Raw genomic sequence first — 23,644 nt, forward strand, 5'->3', positions numbered from 1 at the left:
CTGATTTTGTTTTGAAGAACGATGTCTATATGGTACCAAATATTTTGTTTTCTAGGCAACAGACCTGAAGATAAAGGGACGTCACATTCATACCAAAAAGGCACTGGATACCAGCATTTCGGTGTCAGTTGGTAAGAAACACACCTTGAGCACATCAGTCTTCCTGAAAAACAAATCAAAGAAATTGACATCTGTTTCTGGTGGAATTTCACTTTCATTGAATGAGAAATCCCTTTCCATGTCAAATGTCTTCATCCAACAGAACAACCAAAAATATACCAACGACTTCGCTGCCACTATCGGTAAACAAAGAACAACGATAAAATCTGCCATCAAGAGCATGTCAAATATTGAATTCGAAATATCCAATGATGTAACACTACCAGAAAGAAAACCTTTTACCATTGCTGGTCAGCTAAACAGGAGCCCTAGGGATTTCAAAGTAGGAGCACAGATTGGAAAATCATATATTTTGGCATTTACTTCTCAATACAAACCAAAGACCTTGATCAAGATGTCTGGTGATGTGAAGGTTAACAGCAGACGCGTGACAGCTGAAATTGAAGCAATGAATAACAATCCTCAGTATACCGGAGCATTTGATGTTAAATGGGATGCTGATAAAGATGAATCAAAAAGAATAAAGTTTGTAGGAGATTTGACATACAAAAACTCCATGGATGTAAACGCTAGACTAGAACATGTCAACCCATTTACTAGTGTCTTATCGAGTTATAATCATATAGTTGATATAAATACCCAGGGCCATTTTGATATCTTTGTGGGAGGGAAAGAGGAAATAGCTTTAGATCTTAATCTAAAAAACAAAGATGAAGGAAATGCTGGAACCCTTAGAATGCAGACACCGGTCACTGGATTAGTACAAATGAATTATGATTTGATGTCAACTACCAAACAATATCAGAACTCAATGGATGTCACATGGCAGAAATCAAACAAAATTGGAATTTTAGTAAATTTGGACAAACCATTCAATACCAATAAATTTCATGGAATTGTTACAGTTAAAACTCCATTCAAGGGCTTCCAAATGTCCTCAGTAGAAGTGGACCATGAATACAACGGAATGGTAAAAGGTATGCTGAAAACTGAACTCAACAACGAGAAAGTAAAAGTTGATATTAACTACAGTAACGAAGACCAGGATGTAAACGGTGTAATTAGTGTAAAATCGTCATTATCCAGCTTGAGAACAGCTTCTGTAAGCTTCCACCATAAAACTACAGACAACAAATACCAGAACGCTTTAGCAATGGAGCACAATGGCAAAGTATATCAGTATGAAGGTCAAATGAATCACAGATTTACAAAAGGAGGACTGAAGAATAAAGGAAAAATTGTCTTTAATCTACCAAACAACAAATATGATGCAAATTGGGATCACAGCATTACCAGCAATGAACTCATTTCTAAAATGCGGTCAAATGTTAATGGTAGATCCTATGAATTGGACGTAAATGGAAGACAAGCCATAACATTGAGTGAAGGGGGAGTATCATTTAACCTGAAGATTAAATCTCCACTTATAGACGATATCCTTCTGCGTGTTGACCATCAACACAGACCATCATTGATAGACAGTTCAGCAACCGTATCTATTAATAGTAACGTTATGATGTCTGGTCATGTAGACTACAAGAGAGAAGCTGGCAAGGTGATGTCAAAACAGTCTTTCAAAATGTCTGATATCGCTTTTGAAACTTCAATTATATCTGAATATGCCCGTTTTCCAATGTCAGGACAAATTAATATGAAGTTGAATGATAATGAAATCGATGCAAGTGCAACCTTTGATCGTCAGCAGAACAGCCAAAACGGTAAACTTAAATTTAGGTCACCATTTACCAAACCTATTGTACTAAGTATTGATCGAGCAATTGATGGGGAACAGATCATTTCATCGTCTATTGAGTATGGAAAAACTGAAATTATTGCCATGGAAAACAGATTCAGATGGGACAACACAAAAATTGTCAAGATATCAGTTGTAACACCAATAGAGTCAGTCAGGAAATTTGAAACATTACTCAAGTTTGATGGAGGTATAACTGCTTTCAAAACAGTCGCAAGTTTAGAAATTGAACCTACGTTTAGACCAATCCAGATGACATCAGAATGGAACTCTGTCAATGGGCTCAATGGAAAAATTCGTTTGGAAACTCCATTCCAACAAATACCATACAGTCAAATAAGTTTGGTTTCTAAACCCACTTCTAGAATGACATCATCAGATCTAGTTATTGAATATCTCCCAAGACGAGAAATAATCATGAAATCAAGCTACATGGTGCAGAAAGATCACGTTGAAGGCAGCTTAGACATAAAAACTCCCTTCCATGATATGCAAACAATGTCAGCATCAGTTAAACATGTAACTCGAAACAACGCCCTAAATTCTGAGATGACCTACACCTGTCCTAAAGGAACAAAATACGTCGCTGACATCAACTATAAATCTGGTATCAAGAAAGAGGGGTCAGTCAGTCTGAAAATGGATAAGAAAAGAATAAGCGTTAATGGTATGGTCGACATGACGTCTGGATACCCAACCGGTTTCTTGAAGACATCAACACCCTTTACAAAGGATATTATTGTTGATATTAAGCAGAAGAATCAAGCTGAAGTAATTGTGACGTCGGGCTCGCTGAGATACGATAACGGAAAAGAAATATCATTGGAAAACCGATTCCGTTGGAATGATGCCTTTGTGTTCACAACAGCTCTTGCTACACCATACGAATCCATGAAAACAATTAACTCTGTAATAGAAGCTAAAGGAAACTTACGATCTTTCTCTCTTTTAAGCAGCATTGAAGCAGAACCAATCACAAAGAAGTTCTTAATATCCAGTGCCGTAAATACAAATGGTGGATTCGATGGTAACTTCCGCATTGAAACCCCATTCGAGGCCATTCCATATAGTCAGATAACCGTCTCTAGTCAAAGAAGTAGCGGATCCACAAGAACAGTTGCTAATATAGAATACCTTCCAGCTAAATATATCATTGTCAAATCAAGTCACACAATGGATTTGGATAACATTGATGCAACTTTTGAAATTCAGACTCCATTCGCCAAATTTCAACATGCATCTGCTTCAATAAAACACACAAATGACGACAAAGGCATTTCATCTTCTGTAGGAATCGAATATCCTAAAGGAAATATATATTCTATAGACACTTCCGTTAAAAACGCCGAAAGGAAAGACGCTTCCATCACCGTCAAAAGTCCATACAGCAAACCAGTAAGTCTGTCAGTCTATCATCAAGGAAAATATCCGTCAATGGAGACACACGGTGAACTACAGTACCAGGGCAACCAGAAACACATATTGGATATAGCATTTAATAATAAAGCTAACTTTAAGTCATCTGTGTCATACAAGTGTCCATCTATGGACAAAATATCTTTGGAGATAAACCATAAAGGAAGCATGAAACAATTCAATTCTCTCGTCAAAGCACAATACAAGAAGGGCGAACCACATCAAATCGAAGTAATCTTTAAAAATCTGGCTAAAATGCAAGGATCTTTTACAGTCAAATCAGCGTTCATGGATGACTTTAAAGCATCTTTCCATCATACAGGGTCCTTGAGGAATCTTAAATCTCATGTTCAATATGCTTACGGTAAAATGACTCCAGCCTCTGCCGATGTAGCACTTATTTCTGGAAAACGTACCAAGGGATCCGTGAAATTGTCTGCACCAATGTTTGAGGATATTACCATGACTCTTATTCACAAGGGAAATCTGAAAAGCTTCAGAAACAAGATGAACCTAATCTACAGCAAGAAACAGAAAATCAGTACCGACTTTAATTTCCGTCTGGCTAAAGTAATGAAAGCTACATTTATGTTTGTTTCTCCTTTTAAAGGATATAAGAAAGTCATTGCCAACGTGAAACACGAAGGAACATGGAAGAGCTTCAAGTGTGATGCCAATATTAAAAAAGGAAAAAACGTTGTTAAAGCCAACATGAAAACATCCATAGGGTCTAAATTCAACTGGGAAGCAAGTGTAGAAACTCCAGTTGCCGGTTGGAAGAAAATGAATGCTGCTGTATCGCACGAAGGAACACTTTCTAATTTTAAATGCCATGCCGAGATAGGTCGAGGTAAACAAGACATGGTCGCTGCAGACATACGATTTGCAATTAATCCATCCATTGATATTCTGTTGGCCGCACAGACACCTTTTGTTGGATACAGAAATGTCAAGGCATCTTTGTCACATCAAAAATCAGACAGCAAGATAAAGTCTCATGCTGAAATAACATACTTCAAGAAAGATACAATATCTGCAGATATCTTAATAAACAAACCAACAAGAAGTGTTGATATTTCCATAAAGACTCCATTCAAGAAATATGAAAAGATGGCAGGTTCCTTCTCACACACTGGTTCATTATCAGAATTCAGTACAAAGATGGATTTCGCAGCAAACAAAGATAAGTACTCGGCTCAGATCAATTTGAAGACTGTAGGTCAACTATCAGCAGAGATGAAAATATCAACACCCATTGTCGGCTATCAAGAAACCGATCTTTCCTTTACTCATAGTGGAAGCTTAAACAATTTCCGTTCACGAGCAAATATTCTTTTCAACAAGAAGAAGAGTGTCGCTGATGTCTCATTTAACTCACTCAGTGGTGTAGAAGGACAATTGACATTGCAGACACCCTATACAGAAACTGTAAAAGCTACAATTATGCATAACACTGAGGGAAAAATGAAATCATCTTCAAACATTGCATATGGTAAACAGACCATTTTAGATTTTGATGCTTTGTTCAGTCAGAGAGGACAAACATTTGGAACTGTCTCCATCAAAGCATTGCAGGTACCAAAAATGGCAGCAACTTTTGAATACGAGGGAGTTATATTCAACAATAAAGCAACCATACAGGCATCACTTGGGAAAGACAAGATCATTGTTGAGACACAAATGGAAACCAAATCGGATGTCTCAGGAAGAATTTCTATTTCAACTCCATTTGATTCTGCAAAGACGATGTATATGGTATATTCTAAAACTGGACCGATGAATAAAATGAACGGTAAAATTGAAGCTGGAATCAACGAACAGAAGATTACGACTGACATAACTATTTCATCTGATGACGTAACAAAGGCATCTGTCACACTCCGAACACCGTTTGCTGAACTACGAAATGCTGATGTATCCATTAGATTTTCTGGCACCGCTAAAAACTTTGACAGCCACAGCGAAGTGACAGTTAACGAAAAAATGGCTGAAGCTGATCTGACAGTCATTGTGAATGATCGTCTTGACATTAGAGGGTCTATGAAAACTCCATTTACTAAAGACTTTGTCATCCGAATGAACCATGATGGTGCATTGAACAGTTTCAAATCTTCTTTTGATGTATCATATGGATATGATAAAATTAGTGGACAAATAACAACTGATTTAACCAATGGAGTACAAATTGACACCACCCTCAAAACTCCATTTTCAAATGATGTGATCTTTGCTACATCTTCTAACTACGATTTCAAAGACTTCCGATCACTTTCTCAGTTAACATACAGTGGAGCTAAACAACACGAATTAGAAGTCACCTTCTCTGTCGTCAAGGAAAGAAAATCTCTGAAGACAAATGCACAAGTAACCTACAATGGAAAATCAGTTTCAGGAAAGGTTGACTTTGAAGGTGGAATGGGAAACTTCAAATCTGCAGGAGAGGCTAATTACAATAACCAGAAAATAATGGCAGAAATCCAATTCCAGTCACTGAGAAGACTAAATGGACAATTATCATTGAAAACACCATTTTCATCCGATATCCTCCTATCCTTCAACCACCAAGGTCAGATACCAACTGCTTTTACATCAGCTGCTTCGATGTCATACGGAAAGATATCCCATGATATTCGGGCATCATTTAACCACGATGGGTCATTTAAGAAGTTCTCTACTAATAGTCAGATTAGTTACAATGGCAAGAGAGTATCTGCAGACATTTCCTTTGATGCTACTAGTGACATAACAGGAACAGTGACATTGAAGTCACCTATGACGGATGACATAATTGTTACTTTCTCCCATAATGGAACACCATTGACATTCAGGAGCATTGCCAAAATTACTTACAGTGGATCAATGAAACATGATGTTCTCATAACATTCAATCATGCCGGATCAATGATGAATTTTAACACTAAAGGCGCTTTAACATACAATGGCAAAACCACATCAGGCGAAATTGTATTTGATGCTATTAAAGACATTGAAGGTAAATTAGAATTAAAAACTCCTATTGCAGATGACATAATTGTGGCAGTTTCTAACGAAGGATCCTTAAGGAATTTCAAAACTTGTCTCAAAGTCACATACAAAGGACAGTTACAACATGATGCCAGCCTTAAATTTAACTTCGATGGATCAATGATGCGGTTTGGGACAAAATCATCTTTAATGTATAACAGCAAAAAAGTATCCTTCGATGTTAGTTTTGATGCTACCAGGGATATTGAAGGGAAAATTACATTGAAATCGCCATTTACCGAGGATATGATTGTGGCCTTCTCACACGAAAACACGATGAACAATTTCAAAACCTGTCTCAAAGTTACTTACAGTGGAGAATTGCAGCATGATGCCAGTCTTACCTTTAATATGGATGGAACATTGGTGAAGTTTACAACTAAATCAGTTTTTACCTACAACAACAAAATGGCCTCTACTGCCGTCAGTTTTGATACCACAAACATTCTTGAAGGCAGAATAACAGTCACAACACCATGGACAAATGAAATCATTGTAGCTTTTTCAAATGAGGGATCTATACAAAATTTCAAAACCTGTCTTAAAATTACATACAGTGGTTCTTTGAAGCACGATGCCAGTGTTTCATTTAGGTTGGATGGAACAGTCAGAAAGTTCTTAACACTGGCTTCGGTGAAGTACAATGACAAAATAGCTTCCGCTGAGGTAACTCTTGATTCTAGAAAAGACATTGTTGGAAAGATCACCTTGAAAACACCAATGTATGATGACGTTATCATTGAGATTGCCCGCAACGGTAACTGGAAAAACTGTTTGTCTTTCGTTCAAATCACCTACAATGGCGCTTTGCAACATAACGCAAGAGTAAGCTACAAGTTGATCAAGAAACCAACAAGTATCCAGGCAAATACTGAGGCAAGTTACAACGACGAAACAGTATCCGGAGACATTTCTATTGAAACATCATCTGGAATTGATGGAACCATGACTGTTAAATCACCATGGAACGAGGACATTACCACAATTGTTAAATACAACGGAGAACCAAAAGATTTCACTGCCCAATTCCAGCTGGACCATAAAGGCTCTCGTCAATATGAAGTAAATATAAGACATAAAACAACTGGTGAAATGAAGAAACTTTCAACTGCTATCTCTGCGTCCTACAACGGCAAAGAAATGTCGTTTGACGGTTCATATGACTTAAAAGACAACAAGAACGCTCAAATGACTTTCAAATCACCATTCACCAAAGATGCATTTGTGAAAATATCTTTAGAAGGAACAGTTCAAAGATTTAGCTCAAATGTAGAACTATCATATGGCGAAAAGACCCATGTTATGACTTCAAAATTCAATATGATCATGACTGATTCCAAATTAGGTTCTGCAGTTGAAATATCAGTCGACAACCAGAAAGGATCTATTGACCTCCTTGTTGAGTACTCTGATGAATACAAGGTTAAGGTATCTGCCAGTTCTCCACTAACTGACAACATTGAACTAATGTCTTCTGCAAAAATAAACCGTAACAATCTAATTGGTTCATTACTGATTAAACTCGCAGGAAAAACCATCCACGACAGCAGTTTCAGCCTGACAAGAAGAATGGGAGAAAACCAATTTGTCGCGAATTTAAATGCTGTATACAACTCTAAAAATGTCAATGGGGGATTTTCAATTGTTACATACAATGGAATTGACGCCAAAATGACACTAGAGACTCCAGTTGCAGGATACGAGAAGATTGCAGCCAATTTCTTATACGAAACTGACAGGGATACAATTACGGCACAAGTCAATGGAAACGTTGGATCTAACAATGTAGAATTTAATGCAGTTTTTGATAAGACTTCACCATTCAATGGAAAAATTAATATCAAAACTCCAGTCAGTGGATTAACCGAAATGTCAATGAACGTAGTTTTCAACAATAATCCTTCAATCTTTCGTCTCACATCTGATTTCGCTATTGAAGGTCAAAACATGTATGACCTTAGTTTTGAGCATATCTCCTCAACAAGAAATATACAAGGAAGTCTAGAACTGAAAACAACAATTTTAGAAGACATTGACATCAAGTATGACATCTCTGGAAGTTTAACAAAGTCTTCATCCTCGTTCAGTGCCTCCGTTGGAAGTAACAACCAAATTTCATTGAACACTTTGACCAACATTCAAGGCAGGCAAATGGGAGAAGTAAAATCAACCTTAAATATCAACATTGCTGGTTTCACAAAAACAGCTGAATTAGAATTAAAAAGTGGAAGAAGCTTCAGCGATTTCACTTCTAAAATAAGTGGAAAAATTGATAACGATGAAATCTCTGTAGAAACCATATTTAAAAGTCAACCATCTTATGAGGCATCGGTTAAGGTAGAAACACCTTTCAAATCAACTAAATCAATGTCAGCTACGATCAAGAATATTCGTAAATCAAATTTTGTCAGCACATCAGCTGTTGTTGCACTTTCCCCTGAAAAGGTTTACGAAATGAGTCTTAATTATCTCAACCAGAACTTCCGAAAGATGGATATAAAAGCCGAAGTAAAAACTCCAGTGAAGGGACATGAGTTGATGAGATGGGTATACAGACACGGGACTGACCAGGTTTTATCTGTATTTTCGAACTACGAATGCTCAACTGGAATTCAAATTACTGGTGATATTAAACTGTCACCAAGATCGATCAACATGGATGTCAGGACTCCGTTTCAATCAATTCGATCATTGTCTCTTAAGGGAAACTTAGAAAGACAAAATATGATCTATAGTTTAGACACTTCTTTTGAGATGAATAAGAAATCAGTTAAACTATCTGGTTTAATAGACTTAGAAAGCAGACCAATGACAACTAGAATCGAGCTGAAGACTCCATTTAAGGGACTTGAATCTTCCGAGATCAATCTGTCATGTACAGGAGATATCAAAGATTTGAGCGCCACAGTCGAAGTTGTAACTCCTTTGATTAAACCAATCAATTCCGAAGTACATATCCGTTACGATTCTCTTTTGGACATGGAAACCACTGCAATTCTTACCACAGGGTTTAAGTCCTTCGAACGATTGAGTGTTTCATTGGTCAACAAGAAATACAGAAATGAATACCAAACACATGTTGAAACCTCGTGGAATAGAGAAAAGACCATTTCATTTGATGCTTCATGTGATGTTTCGGAGATATCTAGTGGAAAGCATATCAAGACATCTATGTCAATTTCTACACCTTTCGAAGCCCTTAAAACTATAACTGTCAATATGGGACATAAATATTCCACTGGTAACTACATGCAATCGGTCTTCTTGGAATACAACGGGAAACCCCTACTAGATATTGACACATCTTATTCAAATATTGAGCATCACACAGTATCCATAGTAACAAGACACCCTAGACCTATGAACTTCAGAATCGGAGGTCACATGGAAGCCGAAAAGATAAACAGTGATATCAGCTTAAACTGGAATACAGACAAAACAGACAGCAATATGAACATGGAAGTCTTTTATAGTCATAGCAATAATAAGTGTAACTTAGCACTTAGATTTGTACATCCATCAAAAACCATCGGATTTAGAGGAGAATTAAAACGTTCAACAAGTCATAACTTAATTTCGCTTGATGTTAACATAGATGATGCCAATGTATTTGGATATACCTATGATTGTAAACACGGCAATGATGACAGAGATACTAGTATGAAATTTCGTTTCCCAAACAGATCTATCATGTTTACAAACGCAATTCAGAACCGTCTTGGATCTAAAATGGTAACTGGTGCCTTCTTCTGGGATGCTGATGGTGACCAGACAAAGAAAGTATCTGTTAAAGGGGATATAACTCCAAGTGAAAATGGTGTAGATGCCAATGTTGTTCTAGAAATGCCAAGTATTGGACAGGTAATAAAATATTTTAAGTAACTTTCTTGTAACTTAATCAATGACAAATTGAATTGTTCAATTTCTGTAATCGTACTTTCCTTACCGCCCCTGATGATAAAGTTGAAAAAAAAACTTGTATAAAGAATCTTATTCTTATCGATGAATGTTATATTAAACAACGTTTTATTCTGGTTATTCCAAAAAAAAACCCAACCTATTCTATTAAATATATACTGTATGGATAAGTCTCATATTTTTTCAACATTAACCGATATTCATTTACTTTTTATAAATAGGATGTTAAGCTTGATTCCAACGTGAAATTCAACAAGGTATCTGTTCTGTTTGATGGTAAAACTGCATTCCAGTATTCCAAAGATTCAAGGAAGACACTCATCCTTTCCTCACGACTGGAAGATCTTTCATCCGGTACTGACACCAACTACAGCTTTAACCTAGAAATCAAACATCCGTATACTACTGTTGACGTTGAGGTAACTTCACTCCTAGAATCATCAGTTTACAAAAAGATGGCTTCTGTCGATGTTAAATACCAAACAGCAAACAAAATGGCAAAGAACTTTGGAATAATGGGAGAAATCGATAGCTTAAAGAAGAGCATCAAGATGGATGTAAGTTATTATTTTACTGCCATGTTAAGGGATGAATAAAGGCAACAGTAGTATACCGCTGTTCAAAACTCATAAATCCATGGACAAAAAACAAAATCGGGATAACAAACTAAAACAGAGGGAAACGCATTAAATATATGAATCATAAACAAAAAAGCGTTATTTATAATGCTATATATATAACACCCGAATAATCAGTAGTAGCTTGTACTATGTAGAAGCAGAGATAGAGAATTACTTTAATTTAGAAAGAGGTCAACAAAAGGGCGGAACTCGAAGAATTATAAATAGAGAAAACATTTTAATGTCAATGAAAGATTACAATCTTAGAGAATAAATATAACAAAATACTTTAAATAATAAAAGAAGTAGCTAAAAATTCTGTCAAAACCCTATGTTTTATTCAGAGAAAAATTTGAAATGTGTATGCAAAAGTAATAATATAGAAAATATATGTTTTATCATAATATATACATGTATTTAAAAAAAAACATATATGTTCATTTACAGCTGACCACGCCTATTAAATCAATCAATATCCAAGGAAATGTGCAAACTACAGCTCCATACAAAGTGTCAATTAAGAACCTGTATGATACTGCCAAACCAGTCAGTGCAGATATTGTCTTTGATCCATCAGATGCCAGTATTGATGCCAACATGAACTATGATATTGGTAAGAATCAAAAGCTGACCAAATCATTATTAATATTTAAACTAAATTGTAAATTTTCTATCAACTAATGTTTCAACTAAGTATGTTTTTAGTTACAAAGATTTCTTCTCGTTTTAGGCAAAGTATGTTTTAATAGTAAAGTTTGCAGCTTCTATAGGTTGCACTTTGTAAATACAGCTGTTTCTCAAAACACGCCTCTTTTAGGGAGTAATTGAATATTCATAGAAAATTCATTTTGTTTACATACTGGTTCCCAGTTATGCTCTCTGTGTTCCATATCGCAGAGACAGAACTTGGGAATGTTACCAGTAAATAAACACGTGCATATTGTTTACATTGAAATCTGTGGTAACCTTTCATTCGAATTAGGGGTAGTTAAGAAAATTAGTGTAAGTTTAAACTCTGAGAAGTTCAGGGCATATAAACGTTGAAAATATGCCGCACAGCCCTATATTTTGACCTTTGAAAAGAATTGTGGTGCATATGAACTTTCAATTCTAGGATAAGATTTTTTTCAAAACTTCATAGTAAAAGTGGTACAGTTTTAGCCGTAAAAGGAGTTCCTATGGGAAATTGCATTGTCAATATTTACAGAAATGCAACCTATAAGCAAAGTACTTTTTCAAAGCAAATGTTGCAACTTTCTCAGACAAAATATGTCTTTGAGTGAAAGTTGCTTCTGCCTCAGGCAAAGTTGCACTTCGATGATATTGCCTACTATTTTTATGGTTAACTATTTTTGTCTAAACAGAAAAGCCCTCTATGTTTTTATTACACAAACTTGGATAAAGGTTTTTTCGAAGACAGTTATTACAAAGCACGTTGTCTGTTCTATTTATTCGGTCCACTACATTTGCAAATCTCAGACTTTTATACGACGATTAAAGATAATGATCTGTGTACTCAATATAGAAATAGTTCATGATAAAAATATGTAGGATTCAGATTGAGGACAAAATAAGAAAGGTATACTTTTTAAATATCGAAGTAACAAAAAAACATTAACGTGTACAGCATTTTAAGATTTTATCTTGATATTGTTTCAGACAATCCACAAAACATTCTTCATGTGAATGCTAAAATGTCAGACGAAAGTGGAATCACAGCCGAAGTTTTCAGAGATGTGGACAGTAAGAGAGTTTCCGATACACTCATTAACCTGAAACTGAAGACTTCCAAGATACTCCATACACGTGTACATTGGAACCCAGATCTTTTAAAAACCGTCAAGGTTTGTTGTACATTAAAAGTTATGGGAAAACATTCATCGGTGTTAAACATAAAATTACTTAATTACAAATTAAGCAAAACATTTATCTTTTTTACATCAGTAACTTGTTAAGATGAAAATAATAAGATAAACAAATCAAACAAAATAACAACTTCATTAATATTACAATTATGAATAAAAATTATATTTGAAACAAATTGAATTTAAAAAAATCTTTTGGTTTTTGCATTATTTTTCTTTTAAATTATATGTCCGTTGTTTAAGCTAATCATAATGTCTTCTTTTGTAGTCTGTTGGTTTGAACAAGATTCATAAATATGGCAATGGCATCAACAAAGCACTTCAAACATCATGGATTGCTGTAGAACAGGAGGTCCAATCAAAACACAGATTGATCATATCTGCTATCAAAGAAGACATGAAACCATACATCAATTTTATGTCAGCTAGAGTTACCGAACTTCAAAAAATGAGACGCAATAATGATTACTACTTAAATGATATCGTAGGACATTTCCAAACAACCCAAACTGTTATCAGGTAGTTAAAACCGAATCATTATCTTTAAGTTTGTATTGTTAATTTTCACTATTATTGGAATTCAAAATTTTGTTATTTCTTTAAATATAATACAAAATAATGATGTTACTATAACACTAAGTAAAAAATATTCACAGTAATACCGAAAGTTAAATCTTAAACAGTTATGTGTAAAACTTGTAGGAAAGTCTAAAAACTAATAGAAGGAGTGTCAACAAATGGTGAAATATCCAAACGAGCTTAAGAAATTAAACACTTTTAATTTCTATGAAAATGTTTGACTATAATTCTGACAATTTCCTTTATTATTTTAGACATCAGATGAAATCACTTAAGTATGAAATCAACAGTCTAACAAAAGATATGGACTGGACACTATATAATTTGTATCTTGCTGAAATTACTGAATTAGTAAAGGTATATTTATTTCTGTGATTTTGTTTTAGGTTTTCCACTCATATTGTTTTATAGCGTTTCTATTCGTCTATGACTGCTATTCCTTGTCTTAAACATTTAACAACAATAACAACTATGAATTGTCACATTTTACTACAATAACAACTATGAATTGTCACATTTTACAACAATAACAACTATGAATTGTAACATTTTTCTACAATAACAACTATGAATTGTAACATTTCACTACAATAACAACTATGAATTGTAACATTTTACTACAATAACAACTATGAATTGTAACATTTTACTACAATAACAACTATGAAGTGTAACAATTTACCTCAATAACAATTCAAATATGAGTTGTAACAGTTTATTACAATAACAAATCAACAACTTTGATTTGGAATATCTCACTAGAATAACTACAAATTGTAATATTTTACAACAATAACAACTATGAATTGTAACATTTTACTACAATAACAATAATGAATTGTAACATTTCACTACAATAACAACTATAAATTGTAACAGTTTATTTCAATAACAACTAAACAACTTTGAATTGGAATATTTCACTAGAATAACTACGAATTGTAACATTTCACTACAATAGCAACCATGAATTGCATTAACAAACTTTATAATATTTTTTCTTCTTTAAGAAGAATAACACATTAATATTTTATTTACATTACAGTTGATGGAAGACATGTCATTACAGTACTACTCTGAAGTTTTAGATTTTACACAGTCACAGACAACACAGCTGTCAAACACCATTGAAGGAGTATATACCAAATATGGAAAACAAGTAACAGGTATACATCAACATTAATGATTAATGCTAAGGATATAAATATCAGATACTACTCTGTAAACAAGTAACAGGTATACATCAACATTAATGATTAATGCTAAGGATATAAATATCAGATACTACTCTGTAAACAAGTAACAGGTATACATCAACATTAATGATTAATGCTAAGGATATAAATATCAGATACTACTCTGTAAACAAGTAACAGGTATACATCAACATTAATGATTAATGCTAAGGATATAAATATCAGATACTACTCTGTAAACAAGTAACAGGTATACATCAACATTAATGATTAATGCTAAGGATATAAATATCAGATACTACTCTGTAAACAAGTAACAGGTATACATCAACATTAATGATTAATGCTAAGGATATAAATATCAGATACTACTCTGTAAACAAGTAACAGGTATACATCAACATTAATGATTAATGCTAAGGATATAAATATCAGATACTACTCTGTAAACAAGTAACAGGTATACATCAACATTAATGATTAATGCTAAGGATATAAATATCAGATACTACTCTGTAAACAAGTAACAGGTATACATCAACATTAATGATTAATGCTAAGGATATAAATATCAGATACTACTCTGTAAATAGGAACGATGAATTAAACCTAATATAAAGTACAAAAGTATGTAAAAGGAAAACATTAATACTGAAGTCCAATTTAAAAGCTTTTTATTTGGCTATTTAAATTAGGGACTTTCCATTTAAAATTTTCTCGGAGTTCGGTATTTTTGTTATTTTACTTTTTTTACGATTTGATGTATTTTCAAGTTTAAACTATTTTTTATCTATCTTTCAGATTCAGTTGCATCTATTTCAAGCAATAAAATTTTGGAATCAGTTCGTTCAAGATTACCAACAATTCCAATGAAACAAATGTCTGACAGATACAACACAGTTATCTACAATGCAAGAGAATCAATCAATACTGGGCTAATAAAGACACTTCCAACCCCAGTATATCATATGGTGAGTTATACATTTGAAATATACTCCCGACCCCCAGTATATAATATTGTAAGTTATACATTGGAAATCCATCTTTAACTTGTAGACATCTTCAAACTATATCATCAAAATGCTCAAAATTGTATCAGCAAAGAAAAATTTAATTAAAATTCAAATGAAACCTATTTTTTGTTGAATTCTATCATTTTTTTATAAGTTGGTTATCTTATATTGTGTTGAAATATAAATTCGATAAACTAAGTGTTAATTGAATGTTTCTTCTGTTCTTTTCAGGCTTCATCAGCATATAAATACTGGGAGATTGAAGAAAACATCAGATCTGTTTTTATCAAATTCGTCAATTTTATTAAAAAAGATATTGAAGACGAATTCAGTAATATCAAAGACTTAATTACTGATGTTAAGAAAACAAAAGTCACAGTATATGACCCAAAGAAAGGTCACTTTGAAATGGACATTTATCTTCCACTTGAAATGAAATCTTTCACAGAAGTAAAAAGGATAGCCAATCCAATTGAGAATCTCAGATCTTACATTCCACAATCTAATCCATTCCCATCCTTGGGCGATATTTGGGCCCATGCAGTTATTCCATCGTTTGGTGGTGAGTAAAATAAAGAAACGTACTCTTTGAATTTAAACTAAACATTTGTTTATAGTATTTCCAATTCACTAGAGTTCAATGTTCTAAACGACTAACTGTTATGCTTAATTTTTTTTTTGTAATACTATGTACATCATACATAGGTATTTATTTTCAGTGAAAACTTATTTTTCGTGTATATTGCATTCTTTATTCAGATGATCATTTTAGTCAATTTGACGCAGCGATCATTGCAGTTGTATCATATTCAATTCTATTCTATTATAAAGTTCAAATTTATGATAGAAAAATAATTATGGGAATTTCCTGCTAAAGAGAGGCGAAAGATACCATAGGAACAATTAAATTCATAAGTCGATAATTAACTGACAACGTCATGACAAAACAAAACCAACACCAGAACAAAACAATAACAACATTTAACTTAAAGCAACAAATAAGAATAAGTTTGCGCACATTATCGTATACTACTAAATAAGTATGTTCCACACCTTCATTTACAAAAATGTATACCAAATTAATTGAACATATTTCAGCTCATGCTTACATCAAGGGAGATCATTTCACCACCTTTGATGGACAAGAATTCGATTTCAATGGACGATGCAGCTATGTCCTTGCACGTGACTTTGGCAAGGACAAGTTCAGTATCATTCTTAATTACATGGGACGACAGATCAAAAAATTGGTTGTCATGACATCCACACAAAATGTTCAAGTTGCTCCAAATGGAAAGGTAAACATTCTTCGGATCTTATGTTACTAAGTTTATTAAAGTTTAAGAGATGCATTTGATAATCTTCATCTGAGAAAATAAATGAATTTTATAAAACTTTGCCGCAGACGATATGTTTTTTTCTGCATGTATTGAATTCATTGTATTGCATATTCATGATGAGTGCGTTCCGTGTAAAAGTTAGGATTTGATGTTCGATAACAAATATTTATACAAAATTAATTAAACTATTTTCTTTCTTTTTAATATTTTCTGCTTTCTTAAAAACAGCGTATGATTATTCTCTTCGCAATCCTTATTATGTATGTGTTATATTATTTTCAGGTCCGTGTTGATGGAGTAGAGAGCAAGCTTCCATATGCCTCAAACGAGATAAAAATTTCACAAGTAGGAGACAACATTTATGTTGATGGAAATGGTTTTGGTGTTGTCAACAATATCAAATCCGCGTCATATGACATTGAACTCAGCCATTGGTTCCACGGAAGAACAGGTGGTCTGCTTGGTGTCCATGACAACGAGAGATTTGACGACATGATGATGTCTAACAAACAGATCACATCTGATGCCAACGCTCTGGCCACTTCTTGGCAAGTCCAAGAAAAATGCCGTTAACTTTAGAACGTTTACCGAAAGAGATTAAGTTTTGTTTTTGTTGATTATTTGTTAATTGTTAACTTTTGGTTCTTATTTATTTCTTCATTTATTTATTTTTGTGTATAAACATTCGATTATAATAAATTAAGAGCAGCATTTATTTTGTTTGTTTCACTCATAAATGAGCTATTAAGAAAGTAACGTTTACTGCAGCAATTTAAATTAGACTACTTAAAAGGTTGAATAAGGATGACAAAGCGAGAAATGCAACAAAAGCACTATCAAAAAATGAACGGTAGTATATCATATGTCTGACTTTCTGGTCTTCGTCTAGATGTTTTCCAGAAGTTTAATATACAGCTTAAAATGTCTTTTTGTTGTTGTTGTTGTCTATGGTTTGATGGTACATTGACATATACCCGACATTTCTTTTCACTCATATGTGTCATATAGTATTTAAAACGTATGGATTGTATGCTTTTAACATGCTTTGGTTTAGAATTAACTGATTTTAATAATTCTGTGTATCTTTTGATATTCAGCTAATGACGTTAAAATAAATGAGATGCTTAGGGCTCAAAACTATGTTTTACCCCGACGCGTGTTAACTTGACTGTCCAACGACAGAAACCTCATCAGCCCTGGATTGATTTTTTTGTGATAGATAAACAAAAGTTATGGGGTAACCATTCATGAAACAACATCAGTTCATGCACTACAAATTAACACTTAGCAAAGGAAAGCTCTTTTGTTGCTGTTCTACAGCTCAAAGTCAAAGTGAGGGCTTCAACACGGAGTAGAAAATATCTCATCGAATTGAAAGTATAAAACGCCCCCAAACAACTTGTATCTTGATTTAACATATGAACATGATGGCGATGACCGACCTTTTAGTAAATGCATACTCTTAAATACATTCACAACTTGGCGAAACGATTTACATGTACCACTGTTGGTAGAATTTGTGTATCCGATGACAACACCCTGACAGTAGTTAAGTATGGTTCTTCAATTTTGTGGCAACGAACATGAGTGAAAAGGTGTATTACTCTAACTATCAAAATTTGTATATAGTGTAGTAAAACTAATATTGCTATATAAATGAGAGGCGGAGAGATACCACAAAAGTATTAATATTCAAACTCTTAAGTCAAAGAAAAGCTGATAAAGCCAAGGTGAAAACGGATGTTGATCTTTGAATAACGAGACAATTATCCATAAGAGTTCAAATGAAGAGTATAAAAGCAATTATAGGTTACTGTACGATTTCTGATTTTTTTTTTCCTTTTAGTGATTTAAAATAAGCATCGATATCTTAAAATATGTCTAACTTATAATGTGTTGTCTCTTCTTCTTGATTTTCCTTCATGAGCATGATCTTATTCATTTTTATTTTTCAAGTAATTTGATAAACGTCTCTCTAATAAACGCGATTGATAGTTTACAAAATATTTGATAATTAACCAAAAACACAACAGCAACGATACAAACATGTTTTCGGAATGACTGATGACATCATTACGATAAATAATAATGGAAGGTTTGGAAAACATTTGAACTGAGAAAAAAGGGATTTGATAATGAAAGCATCATGTTTAAGTTCTAATCTTTATATTATCCTTACTGTACTTGCATGACTTTGATTTTCAAATACAAACGGCAACATTCTAAAAGATATAATCTGAACAACCTTGTACAAACTAGTGCTATATATATAATTATAGAATAATTAACACCCATATAATACGATGAAAGTGAGCAGAAAACATTGCATTTAATGTCTGCTAACTTTGTTGACGGGGATTCTTATGTTTTGGGGAAGGAAACCAATGTGACGAATTACTATGCAGCAATATGAATTCGTCCCAATGATAATCGTCCCATGCTGAATATTATTTATTTAACTTATTAACTTGACAATAGTTGTTAGTGAGACCCATTGAATTTTCCATGTAAAGCCCAAAAAAAAAAGAATGCAAAGAGAGATTAGAATGTTTTACAAAACGAAATACATTTTTTTTTTCTTTTGTCTGTACGTAAAATTGATTGAAAATATCGAACAGTCAAATTCCATAAACTTGTGGTTTTCAAGATTGATAAACAGTGATTCTTTCAGCATATTTTTTATGAAGTTTTTTTTTAAACATATGAATTTGTTATCTTATTATAATAAGATTGCCAGGGTATTCTTTTTGTTCAAAATTTGTAGCTATTTATATACTTTCAAGCTATAAAGTTTACCCTTACGATTCAAATTTACACTAAAATGCGTTTCTATTACGAGTTTTTGTTACATGTTACGGATATTCATATTGAGCATACGATAAAGTCTCAATAAAAGAAGGGCAAAAGATACCAGAGAAACATTCAAGCATATAAATCGAAAACAACTGTATGTAATATATGTTTACTGTACTACTAGTGTTGTCAACTGTTTTTAAGTGTATCTCTTCTTCGAAAATAGAAAATATTCTGTTGAAAGTGTTCCGGTTTTGCCAATGTTTTACAACGAGTTATAATTACAGCATAGTAAGACTGTGTAAGTTTTATCAATTGACTATTTTTCTTAAGCGAGCTAAATTGAAAATGACAGTTTATAGTCTACATATAAATGAGATCTCAACCCTCCCCTTATACATCTACCTAAAGTAGAATAAAGAAACACATAGCAATACGCACATTAAAACTAAGTTTAATAGTAGGCCGAGTCCGATGTCAGAATAGGTAACAAAAGAAACTAAGCAAAATGGCAATTGTACATAACTGAAAAAAGGACTTAAATATACTAGCAGTTACTGAAAAGAGAGGTCAATACCTCAATTTTAAACAGATTGAAATATGATATCTTCGTCATATGAAAACCAAGTACAAATCCTCCCCATTAGGCAATCCTTAATGACCTGACAACAGTATTATAACTATATCCTTTCCGAATAAGTCTGTTTAAAGTTTTGGTTAGCTTTCGGGGTAGTGCTTCGTAAAGAATATTACCATAAAATAATTGAATGGGAAATACCTGAACGTATGAAGTATTTCGTTCAGTGACTGTGAACTCTCTTCGACTGGTACTATTTATGCTTAATATGAGAAAGTTGTTAGTTGTGTGTGTCGGTTTGCTGTTGATCTGATGAGCCAGGCGTATATTACAAAAGCGTTTTGTTCTTCTTTTTTTTTGTTACACCACTTACTGTCCAAAGTAAAGGCGAGGACCGGTTAGGCTCCAAAGGTTGATTCATCTTACTCTAGATCCGTTGCATTTGTACAAATTGATATTTCAAAACCGATATTTTAGACTGGTGAATTGTGATTTATTTATACGTTGTAAAATCTTTGCTTATTTTTTAAGGTGTCAATGGTTGTTAACTTGTAAGTTATTTGGTCTCTCGTGGGATCATACGCTATCTTTTATTATTATTATAAACTTGCTTTCAATAACTCCGAGTAGTACTCTTTTTTAAGTACTTGTAGTTGTTTTTGTTCATGTCGATCTGAATAGTCTAACAGATTTGCTTCTACATCACCATACCTGTTTTAAATGATAGAAAAATGCTCTCAAAATTTGGTTACTCCTATGAAGTCAGAAGCTTGCCATTCAGTGTTTTTTGTTGTTGTTGTAAATTGCTGTCTACAATATGATTTTTGTTTTCACATTTTGTCATGCCGGGACCTTTTATTGTTTACTACACGATGCTGTTTCAGTTTTAATAGTTGTTGAGGTCGCATAAATGGAATGAGTTGTCTCTATTGACGGTGTGGGTCGTCCCTTTGTATAGCCTATCCGGTTTTTGTTCGGATCGAGTTGTCGCGTATCTGAGTGTGGCTGGTTTGTGTTATAGTGTTGGCAAAGGGTACTAGCAGGGCATTTCATAGTTGCAAATGCAAAAAAACGTATTGTTTTCTAAAAAAGCCTCTTTTTTTCATGAAAAATGATAATTATATAGTCATTAAATGCGCACGTACAAATAGGTACCTCTTAATATGAAACAAATGATATTATTGTTTCCCTCTTGAGTCATGTAAAAGGAGCATAACATAGTATACGACAAGAAATTTAGCAAGCGTTTAACTTGACAGGCAACAAACCTGTCTAATTCGACCGTCCCGCGAATTTCTCATACTGAGTAGATTTGAATGAATTAATATATGTAAAAAACAAACAAAAAGTAAATGCATATGCACGTTCACCGCCTTCCCAAAAGATTAAAAGCTTAATATTTCAGATGACCGGGATACTTTATACGTTAAATATATATGCTTTATGTTATAAAGTTTCCGTCTGTCTTTAGCGACTACTTGACAGATTTTACGTAATGGTAATTTCTCCCTTGTTATGAGTATTAGGATGCCTATATTAGGAATGTGCGTACCTTGCAAACACATTTCACTTGATCCCGCCCTTATTTCATGGGTCAGTGAACAAGTTTAAGTTTACGTGGTCAAGTTAATTTTTCGGTTACTATAGATGATGGGTCTACTAAAATTCTTAAAAATTCCTAAATTATCCGTATATACATTTTGAAATTATTTAGAAACTAAGGTTTCAACTCCCTCAGGCAAAGTTGACTTTAGATTAATTTGGCTATTTAATTTAGGTATTTTTTTTGTCATATAGCTCTTTAACAGGTTCGACACTTATGCATCTTCGGATTTCAAATGTTTGGTTTCGAGCGTTCCTAATGAAGGTAAATCCAAAAAAGCGCTTCGGACGCATGAAATTATTAAACGTGTTGTTTTCCATTTTCTACTATATTTGGCGTATTGAATATCTGTATGGTGTTTATGTCTCAGTGGCTGGTGTAATCTGACCTTCACCTCAGTTTCATAGTTCTGTGGTTACAAATTAGTTTTTGTGTATTCAATATGTCAACTATATTTGGTGTATGGAAATATTGTATGATGTATATGTCAGTCTTGCATATGTTATTTGACATTGACATCATATTCACGTTCATTACACAATGTCAAGTTTTTTTTTTTTTTTTGTGTTTTGGGCTGTTTTTCTTGAAATATATGCAATAGATTAACTATGTCTGTCTGGCAGGGTTCATTTACCTTGACCACTTTTTTTGGATCATGTTAAGTGTATGTGATACTTGTAGTAAAACTTAAAATTGAATACTTTCAACTTAAAATCAATGTTCTGTAAAGCAGGCGAGACATTTCACAATGTACACTCTTGCATATCATTTTGATATACAAAGATATACGTCCGTCCACCCGTTTGTCCGTCTGTCCCATTTTTGTTTTTGGTTCAGGTAGTTTTTGATGAAGTTGAAGTTCAATCTACTTGAAACCTAGTACACATGTTTCCTATGATATGATCTTTCTTATTTTAATGCCAAATTAGAGTTTTGACCCCAGTTTCACGGTCCACTTAACTTAGAAAAGATAGTGCGAGTGGGGCATCCGTGTACTATGGACACATTCTTGTTATTCACTATTTCTGTTTGATAAGGGACGATTGAATAGGATAAAGACATTTTTATTTTATTTCATACTTAATATGAGGAGCTGGATTTCTTTTTGAAAGGGAAGTTGGGGTCATTAATTTCTGTAATCTTTTTTATTTGTTAGGTCATTCATCTTTGGTCTTTGTTATTAATGTACACTATCCTCTATTGAAATATTCTCTTTTCATTAAGTTTTTGTCCTATTTTTCTCTATTCTTTATTAGTTGGGTCCTGTTTTTCTGTAGATTCGGCCTATTAATCGCTATTCTCAGTCAGGATTCTACTTCGTCAAAATTATCTCCCCATTACGCCAGTTCATTTTCACAATCGTAGAAATGGAAGCCATTGTAGGGATGACGCGCTGCCAATTTTTCTCTTCAAAACCGATAAATTTATCCACATAGCACCATTACGATCCTTATATGTCAGTTGTATTTTAAAAAACAAATGTATCTACATTGTACTAGCTAATGAGCATCAGTTAATATCTTGTCTGCATTGATTCAACTTAAAACTATTGTCTGATCGGTTGTCAGGTTGAATTTTCGAAAATTCTTAAACATTTAAAAAAATTCTAATTAAATATTTCGTGGAAGGGCAGACTAAAAATTTTCAGTGATTAAAGATTATAAACCCTAGTTATGATAATCACTATGTCATAGATAAATTGAAAACTTGTGCAAATGGTGTTTTTGAAATAAAACCCTTCGTAATTGAGAAGAAAATTTTCGTTTTATATGTTTCTATTAACTTTTAATACTTTTGTTACTATAGTAAACATTACAGTAAGCATTT

The 23,644-nt window shown here is 33.4% G+C and overlaps 1 protein-coding gene across 2 annotated transcripts in view; it reads left to right on the plus strand.

The window, feature by feature from the left end:
- The window catches only part of LOC139515970 (uncharacterized), a 104,137-nt gene that overhangs the window by 46,349 nt on the left and 34,144 nt on the right, over window positions 1-23,644 (plus strand). For both annotated transcript variants that reach the window (XM_071305761.1, XM_071305764.1), the window contains 5 exons: window positions 56-10,174; window positions 10,453-10,788; window positions 11,299-11,464; window positions 12,511-12,695; window positions 12,985-13,235. In XM_071305761.1, coding sequence (XP_071161862.1) covers window positions 56-10,174; window positions 10,453-10,788; window positions 11,299-11,464; window positions 12,511-12,695; window positions 12,985-13,235 — 11,057 coding nt within the window. The remainder of the gene's footprint in view (window positions 1-55; window positions 10,175-10,452; window positions 10,789-11,298; window positions 11,465-12,510; window positions 12,696-12,984; window positions 13,236-23,644) is intronic.

The sequence above is a fragment of the Mytilus edulis genome, chromosome 3 (genome assembly GCF_963676685.1).
Source record: "Mytilus edulis chromosome 3, xbMytEdul2.2, whole genome shotgun sequence".
NCBI classification, from domain to species: domain Eukaryota; kingdom Metazoa; phylum Mollusca; class Bivalvia; order Mytilida; family Mytilidae; genus Mytilus; species Mytilus edulis.